The following is a 16038-nucleotide window of genomic DNA, read 5'->3' on the forward strand; positions in this document are numbered from 1 at the left end:
TGCTGCGTGGTGCTGGCTCACTCACCTCTTTGTGGTCCTGCCGACCTCACCGGCTCCCCTGGCCATGCTGTCTGGCGCACAGCCCCATCTGGGTTCATAACTAGGCCTGACCTCATGTCCCATTCTCCTGGTCTGCCTAGCACTGACAGCCTGTTCATCTCCGAGCCCACTGGGGCGTCCTCTCGGCATGTGAGGGAGGGCTGCTCATCTTCCCTCCATGGTTTGAGATGCTAGAAGATTGCATCCCTCAAAACCCAGCAGCCCCCCTTCTCTGAGATTTTTTTCAGCTTTGTCTTACAAGCGTGTCCCCTGGGTTCTCTGTCTGACAGGTGGGAGAGCTGTGTGTGTCTGCAGACCCCAAATGCTTTCTGTAGCTGGACAATCTTAGCCTTGACTCTGAGTGCTATGCCCTCCCCTTGCTCAGGGTCTGTTCCTGCACAGCTAAAAACACGCTGGTACAGGCCGGGAATAGTGGCTCACGCCTGTAATCCCAGCACTTTGAGAGGCCGAGGTGGGCAGATCACGAGGTCAGGAGATTGAGACCATCCTGGCTAACATGGTGAAACCCCATCTCTACTAAAAATACAAAAAATTAGCCGGGCATGGTGGCGGGCGCCTGTAGTCCCAGCTACTCAGGAGGCTGAGGCAGGAGAGTGGCGTGAACGCAGGAGGCAGAGCTTGCAGTGAGCCAAGATTGCGCCACTGCACTCCAGCCTGGGGACACAGCGAGACTCCATCTTAAAAAACAAAACAAAACAAAACAAAAAACCATGCTGGTACACGTGTACACCGAGATGCACATGAACAGACTCAAACAGGCATCTAACATGCTGGAGACGACAGGAGGGCTTACAATGCGGCCTCTGGGAAAGAGACTAGATGGGGCTAGGGCTGAGGAAACACGGATGGGTGGGAAGGAGCAAAGAATGAGGGGAGGGAAGAGGAAGTCTTTTGTGAGGTCAGACAAAAGGCAGATTCGCAGGAAGAGAAGCAGAGCCCCTGGGACTTGGGAGGACGTTGTGTTGAGCAGTTCTGTGTCCAGGCTGAGTCTGGGCTCAGCTCTGGACTTGGCTCTGGGAAGTGCTCAGGTGTGGGATGGCACTCACATGGCCTGGGCCTTGTCTCAGTTACTCCCCCACCTGTAACTCTACTAACTCTTGCAGTGCCTCAGCGAACCAAAGGAAGGAATGCCAGGAACCTACAAATGAATCCGCTTAGCTTGTTCAAAAAAAGTCAAGCGAGTCACTCCCTGGAACCCAAATAAGCCAGAAGGATCAAGACAGCCCCAGTCTCCACTGCATCCCTTAGCCAGTGATTCTCAACCTTCCGAGGGACGGAAACCCACAGAGAACTTGGTCAAAATGCAGGTTCCCAGCTGGTGCTTTTAAAGAAACCCTCTGGGTGTTGCTGAGTACTCCTAGAACTTTGAGAAACACTGTTTCCCTCCTGCAGTCCCCAAACTCTACATTTTAATAAAATAGAGGTTGGTTTATTTTAAAATTCTGTCTCATTGCTGAAACCCACACCTCCTCAACTCAGTTTTAGAACCCTCTGAGTGTTGTCTGTGTCCTTTGGGAGCAAACATGCCGAGATAGCTGTGATTGGCACCTGGCACTTAGTAGGTGTAACTCTTCGTTTAATCAAAATATGGACAGATATGTCACTGACATGCCAGTGATCTGCATGAAAGCTCAGAAGGTGAGAACAAAAGGAGATACCAAATACAGACCAGAGCCAGGTGTCATAAGGTGGGAGGCAAAGGTGAGCGTGTCTCTGAGGACAAAGGTGGAAGACATGGAGACATAAGGTTCAAATATAGACGGTGTGGGCTAAGGAGGCTGTCTCTGGCAAGCATCTGTCAGTTCAGTTAAGACACTAATTCGGTTAGTTCAATCAGCTCACGAGCACCTACACACCCTCCTCTTGACACACAGCTACTTGCCTGGTCCCCGCTCAGTCTCCCCCACCCTGTCCTTCTCCACTCACCAGCACCCTTGGCCTAGGGAACAGGCATACAAATAGGAAATTACCCCATCCTCAGAGAACCCATGTCCAGCGGTTCTCTTCCTCAGGAATGGCGCCCATCCTTGCTTCCAGCCTAAGGCTGAGACTCCGGAAAGCTGAGGAGGATGTGGGGTGTGAACAGCTGGTTCTGTGGATGATGCCAGGAGTAGGATTTGTTTTCTGAGTCGCAGCTTAAGATATCGCGAGGATGCCTAGTGTGGGAGGAAGGGGAGTTGGCATCATGATGCAGGACACATGCACAGCACAGCTGTGCCGGCCCTGGGCTGTTTCCAGCCTCTCGGGTCCCAGGCTCTTTCTTTTCTGGAGGCCTCACCCCAATGATACTTAACATCTTAAAATGCCCTCACACTAAATGTATCGCTCTAAATAATTAGAAAGCATTTTTATAACCTTGCTTCAGAAATTAACTGGCTATGAGTAAGTTATTTAATGTGTACTTAGCTGTGAGTGACATCTCAGCAATCAGAATGCACAGAGAAGAAATTGAACAAGTTTTATAAATGTAGTGAGACTATTTTGAATATTAAATTTGACAGTGAATGAAACTGACAATATTATGTTTTATAAAGATTTCATACTATTCATACATTCTTTGTTTTTATATTTTGGCACCCATATTTTCAAAGGTTTCATGTTTTCACAGGCTCTTGGCACTGTGCTTAAGGGGCCTGGTGGCTGAACTTGCTCTGGTGATGGAGGACTTTGACCTTCTGCACGTCCTCTAGCGAGCTCTCTGGCAAGCACGCAGAGTGTCTGACATTCTTCTCCTGCTTTGGTAACAATTTCATCTTCTTAAAGGCAAAGAAAGCCTGCACGGGCCAAGCTGTGAAGCCAAGAGGGTTGGAAGACAAATATATGTGTGTGTGTATCTTTGTGTATATATGTGTGTGTATGTAGACATTTGTGTATATATATATGTATTTATGTAGCTGTGGATGTATTTATGTATGTATGTGCACATGTGTGTATGTGTGTGTATGTGTATGTGTGTGTATAAATGTGTATGTGTGTATACATGTATGTGTATGCATGTGTATATATGTGTAAGTGTGTGTGTGTGTGTGTGTGTCTGGTGTTTTTCTAGTGATGAGGTTCACTGATACTATACAGGAGCCTAATTTTTTTTCAGAGCAAAGTGGACATTTCTGGTCAATGTATTGCTTCTACCCCCAAAATATTCAGGGAAGACAAGGCATGGGAAGGAGTATTTTTTTGAGCATTGCTTCAAGCCATATTCGGGGACTGGCCATAGCTCTGCTTGCATGGCCCACAGCCTCAGATGAGGAACCAAAACAAATGTGGAAGATGACATGGGAGAAGGGTCTACTCTGGCCTTGACTAACTGCAGAGGCATACAGTGGAAAGGAGAAAACCCCTTCAAAAACAACCCAGGCATAGAGCCAGGGAGGGGAAAGCCATGCATGGTCTGAAAAGTCAGAAAACAGATGAGCATGACTCTATGATCAGAGGAGTCACCTTCTCAAGAAGAGAAGATGTGTATGGCTGGGATGCTGTTAACTATCAAGTGAGGACTTTGAAGGCAGGAATTTGAAGGTAGCTACATCTAACATGTTATAGGATCTGCCTCTAACAGGTGGGCAACATGCAGGAACAGACGTGGAATTTGAGTAGAGAGAGGGAATTGTACAAAAGAAATGGAAACTTGAAGATGCCAGAAATGAAAATCTTGCTGGGTGCAGTGGCTCACGCCTGTAATCCTAGCACTACTTTGGGAGGCCAAGGTGGGCGGATCATGAGGTCAAGAGATCGAGACAATCCTGGCCAACACGGTGAAACCCTGTCTCTACTAAAAACACAAAAATTAGCTGGCCATGGTGGCGTGTGCCTGTAGTCCCAGCTACTTGGGGGGCTGAGGCAGGAAAATTGCTTGAACCCAGGAGGTGGAGGTTGCAGTAAGTTGAGATTGTGCCACTGCACTCCAGCCTGGTGACAGAGTAAGACTCTGTCTCAAAAAAAAAAAAAAAAAAAAAAGAAAAGAAAAGAAAATCTTAACATCAGAGATATAGAAATCCTTTGGCAGGTTTATCAGCCAACTAGACAAAAGCAAGGCAAAAAAATATGTGAATTGAGGCAAGATCAATAGAAATTAGCCAACTATAACACAGAGAGAGTAAAAACAAAGAAACAAATCAGCAACCCCCAAACCAAACACCCAAGATGTGTGGGACAATACCAATGGTTTCACACACATGTGATCAAAGTCCCAGAAAAAGGGAGAAGAAATATTTAACAAGCTACTTGAAGAGATAATCACTGAGAATTTCCAAAATTAAAGACAAGAAGCCACAGATCCAAGGAGCTCAGAGAACTGAAGCAAGATAAATACAAAGGAAAACATACCTCAGCATATCATAGTCAAACCTGAAACCAAAGATGAGAGAACCTGAAAGCAGCCAGAAAGAAAAAGTTACCCAGTAAAGTAAAAAATAAAGCAGTCTTCTCAGGCAGTCTTGTAAGTTATGGGTCCACTAGATAACCCAGGAGCCTTCTAGAATATTCCTCCATTTGGGGGCAATTAGCTTAAGCAGGTAACATCCCAGCCAATTAGCCAATTAGGAGGCTGAGTGGCCTCCCATGCTCCAGTTCTACATATCCTGGCCCTGGCTCTTGTGTCACACCCTGCCCCTGCTCTCTGCACACCCTGGGAGGCCCTGCGCTGGCTGGTGGCTTCATCACCCCTCAAACACTATTTATTGCCTCTGAGCTGGGAGGAAGCTGAGCAGGTGGAGGCTGGATACACTAGTCACTGACCTCAGTGACCCTTGAGGCAGGCCCTGGGGTCTGACTGCTGCCTCACATTCTTTCCCAGGAGCTGAGCAGCCTGGAACAACCAAAGCCTGAGTCCAGCTAGTGCACCAGTCAGGGCGCTGCCACAGAGATGTTCACTGCCACAGGCAGCAGTGCTGTGAGCGGGCAGCTGCCAATGATTCAGGCTGCCACTGGTCAAGAAGATTCGGTTTCCTCTCTCATCACCCCCAGGCTGTCTGTTAGGCGCCCCGTGTCCTCACTCTCTGGAAGAGAGGAGCCTTTCCTGCAGAAGCCACAAGGAGGCAGCAAAGTGCTTGTCTAAGGGCCTCAGCTGGCCTGGAGAGGGGCCGGGAATTCAAGAATTAGAAAGGAGGGAACTGCGGGAAGAGTGACAGGAGGGGAGCTGGTGAGTTCCTGGGAAGGTGCGGGTGGAGCGTGGACAGCAAGTGCAGCAGAGGGAGAAGGCATTCCTGACCCACGCTGGGACACGGGGATCCTGCAGAAGACTCATGGTGGTGGAGTCTGCTCTCCCTTGGACTGGGGACCCTTCCTCCTCGCTTGATCGCCTACCCCCAGCAGGTCCTCTGCTCTGTATGGCACAGATCTATCCCTGCAAATGACCCTTTGGGCAGCAGTTTTTAGGAGCTCTGCCAGGAGGCCCTTCCCATGGACTTCCTCAAGCATGCAGCATGGCCCCACTGATTCATTTACTCATTCATTCATTCAACAAGTACCTATTAGGCACCTAACATGAGGCAGTGTTCTAGGTGTTAGGGATACTGTAGTGAGTAAAACAGATTTTTAAAAAGTGCTTTCATGGCCAGGTGCAGTGGCTCACGCCTGTAATCCCAGCACTTTCGGAGGCCGAGGCGGGCACATCATAAGGTCAGGAAATCGAGACCATCCTGGCTAACATGGTGAAACCCCATCTCCACTAAAAATACAAAAAATTAGCCGGGCGTGGTGGCGGGCGCCTGTAGTCCCAGCTACTCGGGAGGCTGAGGCAGGAGAATGGCATGAACCTGGGAGGCGGAGGTTGTGTGAGCCATGATCGTGCCACTGCACTCCAGCCTGGGCGGCTGAGCGAGACTCCATCTCAAAAAACAAACAAACAAACAAAAAACTGCTTTCACAAAGCTTACATTCTATGGGGGGAAAAGACAAGAAACAAAAATAAGTTAGTAAAATGCACAGTTATGTCAGAACGTAAAAGGTTCCATGGAGAAACACAAATTTCAAGAGGGATAAGGCAGCAGAGTGCAGGGGAATGGGTGTTACCATTTAAAGCAGAGAGGGCATGGCAGGACGTTTCAGTGAAGACTTGAAGCAGGTGAGGAGGTGAGCTGCGGGAAGGGCATGCCAGGCAGGGAGAGCAGGCTGAGGTGAGAGCCTGCCTGGCACACTCGGGGCAGCAAGGTGCCCAGGGTACCTGGTGTGGGTGAGTGGGAGGGTGGGAGGAGCCACGTTGCAGAGGCCACTGGGAGGCCGATCACACAAGGCCTTGTAGGCCACCGTAAGTAAGGACCTCTGTTCACCCGGAATGCAATGGGAGCCCTTGCAGAATTCTAAGCAGAGAAGTGACATCATCTGCCCTTCAATTCAAGAGCATCGTCTGGCTGCAACCATGAGCAAAGACTGGGAGCAGGGCGCAGGGAGACCAGCTGGAAGCTGTTTCAATTCCCACCCCATTCAGAAAGCCTAGTCATGAAGGCCGGACGTGGTGGCTCACGCCTGTAATCCCAGCACTTTGGGAGGCCGCGGTGGGTGGATCACCTGAGGTTGAGTTTGAGACCAGCCTGGCCAACATGGTGAAACCCTGTCTCTACTAAAAAATACAAAACTTAGTCAGGCATGGTGGCAGGCACCTGTAATCCCAGCTTCTCGGGAGGCTGAGGCAGGAGAATCGCTTGAACTTGGGAAGCGGAGATTCAAGTGAGCTGAGATCATTGCACTCCAGCCGGAGAGACAAGAGTGAGACTCTGTCTCAAAAAAAAAAAAAAAAAAAAATGCTTAGTCAATGAGCTCAGATGGCCCTTCCACCACGAAGCTTCCACTAATCCTCCCTAAGCCTCCCCTTCTCCTGGGGACGGGCTCTCCTGCCTTTGTGCGTGGATCTCTTCCAGCATTGGTCCATCTTGCCTTTGTTCTGGGATTATCGGTGAGCCTGTCCTCAACCCCACTAGACCTGAAACTCTTTAAGATGGATGCCCAGTTGCTCTCACAGCTGTAGCTTCCCCTCTACCCGGACCTTCGGAGGGCCATGCACACAGTAGAAACCAAGTCAAGCTTTCCCTAAGGAGTAAATGCTCCCATCCCTCCTTGGCTGCCTCTGAGGCTTCTTCCGGGCTGTTTCTGCCTGGAGCGCCACAATCGTTGTATTAAATGCTTGGCCACCATGACAGCCCTAGTGCCTTCTGTGAGCTGCATGTCACCGTCCCTCAGCACAGCCAGGTTTACAGGACACAGCTTGTCACCGGCCCATAAGGCAGCCTGTCAGCACTGGCAGGAAGCACACACAAACCAGTGAGTTTGCACAACCAGTGGCCTCTCTGGAGGCTCCTGAGGGCAATTAAATGTGTAATTTTTCATTTATTGATTCCTTAAACATTTATTGAGCACCTACTGTGGTGCCATGATCTGTATTAGGCAGCAGGGGCATGGAAGTGAGTAAAACTCATTTCCCAGGAGCCTACTGCAAACACAGGGTGCTGACTGGATGCAAAGCACTGGCACAGTTACAGAAATAAATTCAAGTATTGTCCTGAACTCCCGAGGACTCACAATCTACCCACCACTCCTTCAGCAATTGTACTGTGCCAAGTGCTGGAGTTGGCGATGAAAACAGAGGGGTCATGGCAAGCCTCGCAGGGTGACGCTTGAGTAGAGACTTGAAAAGGTGGGGAGGCAAGTCATGGGGGAATGGTGACATAGGGACAGACTCCCCTCACACGCCAGTGTGGAGAAAGAGTAGTAACTGGTAGGGAGCTAGTGTGGGAATGCAAGACAAAGTGCAACAGAGAACGGGGAAGACATATGGCAGTGAAGGTCTGGGGAGGCCTTTGGGACTAGTGGGATCTCCATGAAATGTGGAAGGATGGGTGGAACTATTGCAGGGGGCGGAAGGCAGGAAATCCAAGGGAAAAGGACACTGTAAGCACAGAGCATGTTCATGTGGCAGCAAGCGGCCAGCCTGGGTGTAGTTCCACACCACGTGTTGTAGGAGATAAGCCCAGCTGGGGCTGGATGTGGATGGGCTTGAAGACCAACCAGAGGATGCTCCTCTGTAGGCAGTGGAGAGCCACTGATGACAACGTGGAGAATTTAAAGAAGAATGGAGACAGGGAGAGCAAGGAGAGGAGCAGGTGTGGAGGTGTGCACAACAGTCATGTAAAGAACCAGCTACAACTGTAGTCACTCACTCATGCCTTTGCTTGTCCACAGACATAGTTATTATGCACAAAACCTCATGCCGATTGAAGGTGGGATAAGACAGATGGGGAGAAAACAAAGAAAAATAAAACCCAGTTTATGTGGAGGATTTTAAATCAAGGGAGAGACAGACACCAGTAAAACCCGAGCACATTCTTCCTTGAGGTCCGTGATATGATGCTCTTGTTGGTTTCCCACCCACGTTCCCCACACTCCTCCAGCTCCCGCGGATTTTCATTCTCTTCTGCCTGTGTTCCCTAGGGGCTGCTCCAGTGCCTGGACTCTCCTCTCATGCCACAGGACATCCCAAGATGACTTCAGATTGCCCTATTGCCTCAAACATCAGCTGTATGATGAAGATTCCCAAATCCATCCCCAATTCCAATCTCTCCTCTGAGTCATAGAGCTGTATATGCAAACGCTCAACTGCACATCCCAACTGGCTGCCCACTGGCACCTCCAACTCAATCAATGCAAATGAAACTCATCACCTTTCCTTCTCATCCCCAACCCTGCAGCTCCACTTGTGCCTCTGGTCTCAATGCATATCTGCCAGCCTCATCCACTGCCAAAGCCTGAACTGGGCATCATAGGTGCCTGAGCTCCTGCACCCATTCATGCAATCTCTCACCAAGCCCTGTCATCATCTACATCTTTTCTGTCTTCCCCTCAGTGACTACCCTAAATTGGGCCACCAACTAATCTCCCTGGCTTCTGTTTTACTCTTTCAATCTATGCTCCATACTAAGCCAGAGATATCTAAAATGCTGGTCTAATTCCACACTTCTGCTTAAAAATTCATTAATGGCTCTTCATTCTTCTCAGGATAAAGTCCAATCATGGCCTATAAAGATTTTTGTGACAGCTCTTCAGCCTGGCTGTACGATATTCCATTGTATGCATGTGCAATGATTTATTTAATCAGTCCTCTAGTGAGAGATGTGTGAGTTGGTTTTTGCTAAACTTGCTAATATGAACAATGCTCCAGCTGATAACTGTTTTCTTTTTTTTTCTTTTTAAGAGAGGCGGTCTCACTTTGTCCCATGCTGGAGTGCAGCTCACTGCTGCCTTGAACTCCTGGGCTCAAGAGATCCTCCCACCTCACCCTCCCAAGTGGCTGGGACTACTGCACCCAGCTAATTTTTTAATTTTCATTTTTTTGTAGAGACGAGGTCTCGCCACTTTGCCCAGGCTGGTCTTGAACTCCTGGGCTTAAGCAGTCCTACCACCTTGGCCTCCCTAAGTGCTAGGATTACAGGTGTGAGCCACCACACCTGGCTGATAATTTTATATGTAATTTATTTTGCATATGTGAAAGTACATTGGATCAGAAATTCTATGCATTTGTAATTCTGACAAGTCTTAATGAATTACAGTTCTAACAGCAACACGAGAGTGCTTATTACCCTACAACCACGCCAAGGCTAAGTGTCCAACATCTAGATTTTTTGCCAATCAGTGGGTGAAAAATTATGCCAAATGTAGTTTCAATTCTCTTGTGAGGTTGAGTATTTTTTCATGTTTAAGAGACGTTTATCTTTCCATTAACCATCCCATTTTCTTATTGAATTTGCTATTTTTCATATTGATTTGTAGATATTTTGTACATATTAAGCAAATTAGCCCCTCTGACTATGATACGGGTTGCAAATATTTTCCCTACTTTGCCATTCGTCTTTGTTTATGGTGTTTTTCGCTCTGTAGAAATTATAGATTTTTATGTTGACAGAATTGTCTTTTTTTAAAGCTATGAGAAAATGTGTGCCATTCTGGAAAACACTTTATCTACTGTGACATTATAAATTTGTGGTTTTACTCTTTTACATTTTTTTTTTTATTCGGAAATGGAGTCTCACTCTGTCATCCAGGCTGGAGTGCAGTTGCACAATCTCAGCTCACTGCAACCTCTGTCTCCCAAGTTCAAGCAATTCTCCTGCCTCAGCCTCCCGAGTAGCTGGGATTACAGGTGACTGCCAACACGCCTGGCTAATTTATTGTATGTTTAGTAGAGATGGGATTTCACTATGTTGACCAGGCTGGTCTCAAACTCCTGACCTCGAGTGATCTGCCTGCCTCGGCCTCCCAAAGTGCTGGGGTTACAGGCATGAGCCACCAAGCCTGGCCTCTTACATTTATTTAAACATAATTGTTTCATATGGATTTATTTTAGTGTAAGAACTGAAAAGAGACACCACATTATTTTTCTCCAGGTGACTACACAATCGTCTCAATGCTACTTAGTATATCATCCATCTTTTCCCTACTGACAGACAATGCCATCTTTATCATTTACTGAACTTTTTAATGCCTCAGGTCTATTTCTGGACTATTATGTTCTCTTTGTTTTTTTTTGAAATGGAGTCTCAGTCTATCACCCAGGGTGGAGGGCAGTGGCGCGATCTCGGCTCACTGCAACCTCTGCCTCCCAGGTTCAAGCGATTCTCCTGCCTCAGCCTTCTGAGTAGCTGGGATTACAGGTGCACACCACCATGCCAGGCTAATTTTTGTATTTTTTTAGTAGGGACAGGGTTTCACCATGTTTTCCAGGCTAGTCTCGAACTCTTGGCCTCAGGTGATCTGCCCAACTTGGCCTCCCAAAGTGCTGGGATTACAGGCATGAACCACCACGCCCGGCCTATTATGTTCTCCTGATAAAAATGTTTATGCGTGTGCTAGTGTCCTCTGGATTTTACTTTTTAACTATTGTATTAATATGTGGTATAGTGCTTCTCCTCTCATTACCCTTACTTTTCAAAATGTTCTCATGGCTATTCTTTTTGTTTTGGTTGGTTGTTTTTCATTCTGAGGATGCTACTGAAGCAACATGGTTATCCCTGATGCAAAAATTTCCATATGAATTTATTTATATTCAGGTTGCGTACTCTGTTGGTATTTTTATTAGATCTGTTAAATTTATGGATTAATTTATGGAGAGCTGACATCTTTATAATAGTGAGTCTTTCTACCCAAAAATAGAATATGCCTTCCTATTTATTCAAACTTCCTTTGGTGGCATTTTAGTTTTGAGTACTGATATGGTTTGGCTCTGTGTCCCCACCCAAATCTCATCTTGAATGGTAATCCCCATAATCCCCACATGTCCAGGGAGGGACCTGGTGGGAGGTGATTGGATCATAGGGGCAGTTTCCCCCATGCTGTTCTCGTAATAGTGACTTTTCACGAGATCTGATGGTTATCTAAGTGTTCCTCTTTCACACTCATTCTCTCTCTCGTCACCTTGTGAAGAAGTTGCCTGCTTTACCTTGCCTTCTGCCATGAATGTAAGTTTCCTGAGGCCTCCCCAGCCAAGCGGAACTGTGAGTCAATTAAACCTCTTTCCTTTATAAATTACCAGCCTCTGGTATTATCTTTATAGCAGTGTGAGAACAGACTAATGCAGGTACCTAGATCTAGCACATTTATTGTGCTTGGTTTACTGTGTTGTTGCTGTTGTAAACAATACAGTCTATTCTCTTATATTCTCAAACAGGCGGTTTTAAAAAAATACTCATTTCTACCCATTTTCCTAAAATATTTGTATTAGTTTTTCAGTTGATATCCTTGGATTTTTCATGTAGGCTATCATATCATAAATATTTTAACTCTTCTAGTTTTTATATCTCATTCTCTTCTTTAATTACCTAGGCCAGTACTTCCAAAGGAAAATTAAATAAAAAGAGTCATGGGGCCATCCTTGTAACATACCTAATTAATCAGAATAATCCAGATTTCTTCAGTGAGCATGATGCTGGCCTTTGGAGTAAAATGTGTTTATCATGTTACAGAGGCTGGAGGTTTCATACAGTTTTGTCTGTGATTCTCTTACCTAGGGGGTTGATATCTCAGAGGGTTTCAATCTGTGCATGAGAATCTTCCTTTGCAGATAGTTTCTTTTCCCTTACAGAAACAAACAAACAAACAAACAAACAAACAAAACACAGTATACAGATCTCAAGTAGAGTGTACACTGACTTAAATTGCATTGTGAATCCCAAGGTAACTTAGTATTGGTCAATAGCTTTATTTGATTTGACTTCCTAGGAAGATAAAATACTTGAGCCAACAGCAGCAAGATCCTGTGTCCTCTGACTGGGTCCCAGGAGGTAGCTGCCCTAGCTAAGACAGCAACTAGTCCTGCTCTAGTGGACAAGAGTGGGGAGGGGCTGTGCTATCAAAGTCTGGGTACTAGAGTCAGACCACCTGGCAGGAGGCACTCAGACCTAAGCCCTAAGAGCAGTAACAACAGCTAACATTTTTTGAACACTTGCTATATACCACCTGTGTGTTTCAGTAGTAAGTGATTTACTCCTCACAACCATCCTAATGAAGTGGGGACTATTATTTCCCCACAGATGATGAAACTGGGGCACAGTAATGTAACTTGCTCAAAGTCATAAGTTGATAGGTGATAGAGGCAGTTTCAAACCACGTACTTTGGCTCCAGAGCCTATGTTCTTTTTGATTGTTTAGTTCTACATACTCACAGAGCCTATATTTTTGGAGGGTTTTTTTGTTTGTTTGTTTGTTTGTTTTGAGACAGGGTCTCACTCTGTCGCCCAGGCTGGAGTGCAGTGGTGCGATCATGGCTCACTGCAGCCTTGACCTCTACAGGCTCAAGCAGTCCTCCTACCTCAGCCTCCCAAATAGCTGGAACCACAGGTGTGTGTCACCACACCTGGCTAATTTTTGTATTTTTAGTAGAGAAGGGGTTTTGCCATGTTGCCCAGGCTGGTCCTGAACTCCTAAGGTCAAGTGATCTGCCCGCCTCGGCCTCCCACTGTGCTGGGATCACAGGCGTGAGCTCCCAGGTCTGGCCAGAGCCTATGTTCTTAACCACTGTGTTCTAATCCCCCAGAAGATGGAGCCTGGGGCCCTGAGCAAAGTTCCAGGAGGAACCATGAATGTGGCCTCCATTGTAAACCACATCAGCCCCAGGGAAAGAGTGCCTGACTATGAAAGACTACTCTAGAGCAGGGGTCCCCAACATGTACTGGGCTGTGGCCTGTTAGGAACTGGGCTGCACAGCAAGAGGTTAGCAGCAGGCGAGTGAGCATTACCACCTGAGCTCTGCACTCCGCCTCCTGTCAGATCAGCAGTGGCATTAGATTCTCATAGGAGGGAGAACCCTATTGTGAACTGCACATGCGAGTGATCTAGGTTGCACCATCCTTATGAGAATCTAATGCCTGATGATCTGAGGTGGAACAGTTTCATCCTGAAACCATGTTCCCCAACCCCCTGTCTGTGGAAAAATTGTATTCCATAAAACCAGTCCCTGGTGCCAAAATGCTTGGGGACCACTGTTCTAGAGCCAGGAAGAGTTAACTGGAAGCTGGATAATGGGTGCCATTGCTAGCTTTTCTTTTTATCCACATTCTTCTTTTGGTTTATTTTCTTGCCCCTCCTCCTCTGCCTTGCCCTAAATGTTGGCATGTCCCATGCAATGGTCTTGAGCCCTCCTCATTCTCTTATCCACACTCTCTCCTTAAGCATCCACATCCAGATCTTCCTGATGATGACTCCCCAGTGGATATCTCCAGTCCAGGCCTCTTCCCTGACCCAACTAACATGCCCACCTCTCTATTCTACAGCACCACCGAGATGCCTTACAGGCACCTCAAACTTAACATGTCTAAAACAGAACTTTTTTTTCTGCCCCTGTACAAACCTGCTCCTCCCACAGACTTCTCTGCAGTCAATTTACATAAGATACTTATTCAATAAATATTTATTAAGCACCTACTATAGCAGTGAACAAAATAGACAAAAACCCTGCCTTCCTAAAGCTTACATTCTACTACTGGAAAACCTATAGTAAACAGAAGACCATCCTGAGAACTTTCCTCTAGTATAGATACTATACTATATATACTAACTATAGCTAGTATAGTCCACCACGCTGTGTAAACAGAAAACACAATCTTGAGCAGGAAGCTGCCCTTTAGAAATCCCTGCATCCATACCACAAGGGTGCCTAGGTTTCTTTTTATCCAATGGTAGGGAGGATTGAGGACCAGAGGGGAAGTTTGAGTTTCCAGGTACCAAACAGGAGATGATGGTGACCACCACCTTTCCCTCGTGACACCTTGGGGGAAGGAATTACCTCAGGCAGCTGGAAGCCAAGAGTTTTCCTTTCTCCTCTTTCACTCAGGAAGTTGTGGCTCAGTGCAGTGGCTTACGCCTGTAATCCAGCACTTTGGGAGGCTGAGGCGGGTGGATTATTTGAGGCCAGGAGATCGAGACGAGCCTGGCCAACATGGCGAAACCCCGTCTCTACTAAAAATACAAAAATAAGCCAGGCGGGTGGCAGGCACCTGTAATTTCAGCTACTTGTGAGGCTGAGGCAGGAGAATCACTTGAACCCAGGAGGTGGAGGTTGCAGTGAGCCGAGATTGTGCCACTGTACTCCAGCCTGGGTGACAGAGCGAGACTCTGCCTCAAAATCAATCAATCAATAAAAAGAAGTTGTGTAGAACCTATTTTTTTTTCCATTGTAAAATATGGCTGGGCGCAGTGGCTCACACCTGTAATCCCAGCACTTTGGGAGGCTGAGGTGCGTGAATCATTTGAGGTCAGGAGTTTGAGACCATCCTGGTCAACATAGTGAAACCCCATCTCTACTAAAAACACAAAAATTATCCAGGCATGGTGGCGCACACCTGCAATCCCAGCTACTCAGGAGACTGAGGCATGAGAATCGCTTGAACCCGGGAGATGTAGGTTGCAGGAGCCGAGATTGCTCCACTGCACTCCAGCCTGGGTGACAGAGGAAGGCTCTGTCTCAAAAAAAATAAAACAAAATTTAAAAACCATGTATTAAAAAACTGGAAAATAATTAGAGAGAAAAATTACTACTACTACCACTTGGACATGTGTTAACATTCTGGTGCATTTCCTTCAACTGTCTTTTCCTTTGTATGTTTTTCATAGTTATCATGAATTCATATATATTTAATAACATTAATATTATTAATGTTCTGTGTAATCACTTTTTATAAAAAGTATTTCAGGCCGGGTGCTGTGGCTCATGCCTGTAATCCCAGCACTTTGGGAGGCCGAGGCAGCCTGATCATGAGATCAGGAGTTCAAGACCAGCCTGGCCAACATGGTGAAAACCTGTCTCTACAAAAAAAAAAAAAAAAACTTAGCTGGGCATGGTGGCACGTGCCTGTAATCCTAGCTACTCGGGAGGCTGAGGCAGGAGAATTGCCTGAACCGAGACCCGGGGGCCGGAGGTTGCAGTGAGCCGAGATTGTGCCACTGCACTCCAGCCTGGGCTATGGAGCGGGACTCTGTCTCAAAAAAAAAAATATTTCATTGGTTTTCTGATATTTTCACAAGTTTACATAATTATATTTAATCAAGTGCCTGTTAAAAAATAAAACACACACTCTTTCATGGGAGTTAAAATAAGTACATACTCATTAAGCAAGTCCACAGAACAGTAAATGAGGTTGGTACTCTTGAAGCAGAGGGCCATAGTATACTGTCAGGGCCAAAAGGGCCAGTCTCTCATTTGACACTTGAATTCCCTGGCAATGTCCATGTTATGTGTGCTTGACACCTCTGATGGACAGCTTTGGAACTGAATCTTTCTTATTCTGAGCTGAAGTATGTCTATAGCTGCTACACTTTAGTACCTCGCAAAGGAAGCATAAAACAGAATTCCTCTTTTAGAGAACAGTCTTTCTAGTTTTCCGGAACATCTCTCACAGCCCCAAATTCCCAATTTTTCCGACAGGTTCGTTCTCCCATCCCAAGATTGCTTCCAAGGCACTCTCCTCTGAAGGTGCTTCCATTGGTTTTCTCTCTTAC

The 16038-nt window shown here is 46.6% G+C and overlaps 2 protein-coding genes across 13 annotated transcripts in view; one reads left to right on the forward strand and one right to left on the reverse strand.

Annotated features, from left to right (window-relative positions):
- Positions 1-9110, forward strand: part of FAM186B (family with sequence similarity 186 member B) — a 47436-nt gene extending 38326 nt beyond the window's left edge. For 6 of the 12 annotated variants that reach the window (XM_063786711.1, XM_054664268.2, XM_063786713.1 and 3 more), the window contains one exon: positions 1164-1500. Coding sequence is in view for 5 of the 12 variants with exons in the window: in XM_063786713.1 (XP_063642783.1) it covers positions 1164-1218 (55 nt within the window). In the remaining 7 variants the exon portion in view is untranslated. Of the gene's footprint in view, positions 1-1163; positions 1501-2668; positions 2924-3154; positions 4033-8235; positions 8389-8484 lie in introns of those variants that run through there. The other 6 variants (XM_063786712.1, XM_016923471.4, XR_010148312.1 and 3 more) reach the window with 5 other exon arrangements.
- The window catches only part of PRPF40B (pre-mRNA processing factor 40 homolog B), a 76204-nt gene that overhangs the window by 59633 nt on the left and 533 nt on the right, over positions 1-16038 (reverse strand). Inside the window, exon 2 of the mRNA XM_063784676.1 lies at positions 12050-12120. The gene's annotated coding sequence lies outside the window, so the exon portion shown is untranslated. The remainder of the gene's footprint in view (positions 1-12049; positions 12121-16038) is intronic.

The sequence above is a fragment of the Pan troglodytes genome, chromosome 10, assembly GCF_028858775.2.
Source record: "Pan troglodytes isolate AG18354 chromosome 10, NHGRI_mPanTro3-v2.0_pri, whole genome shotgun sequence".
Taxonomy (NCBI): domain Eukaryota; kingdom Metazoa; phylum Chordata; class Mammalia; order Primates; family Hominidae; genus Pan; species Pan troglodytes.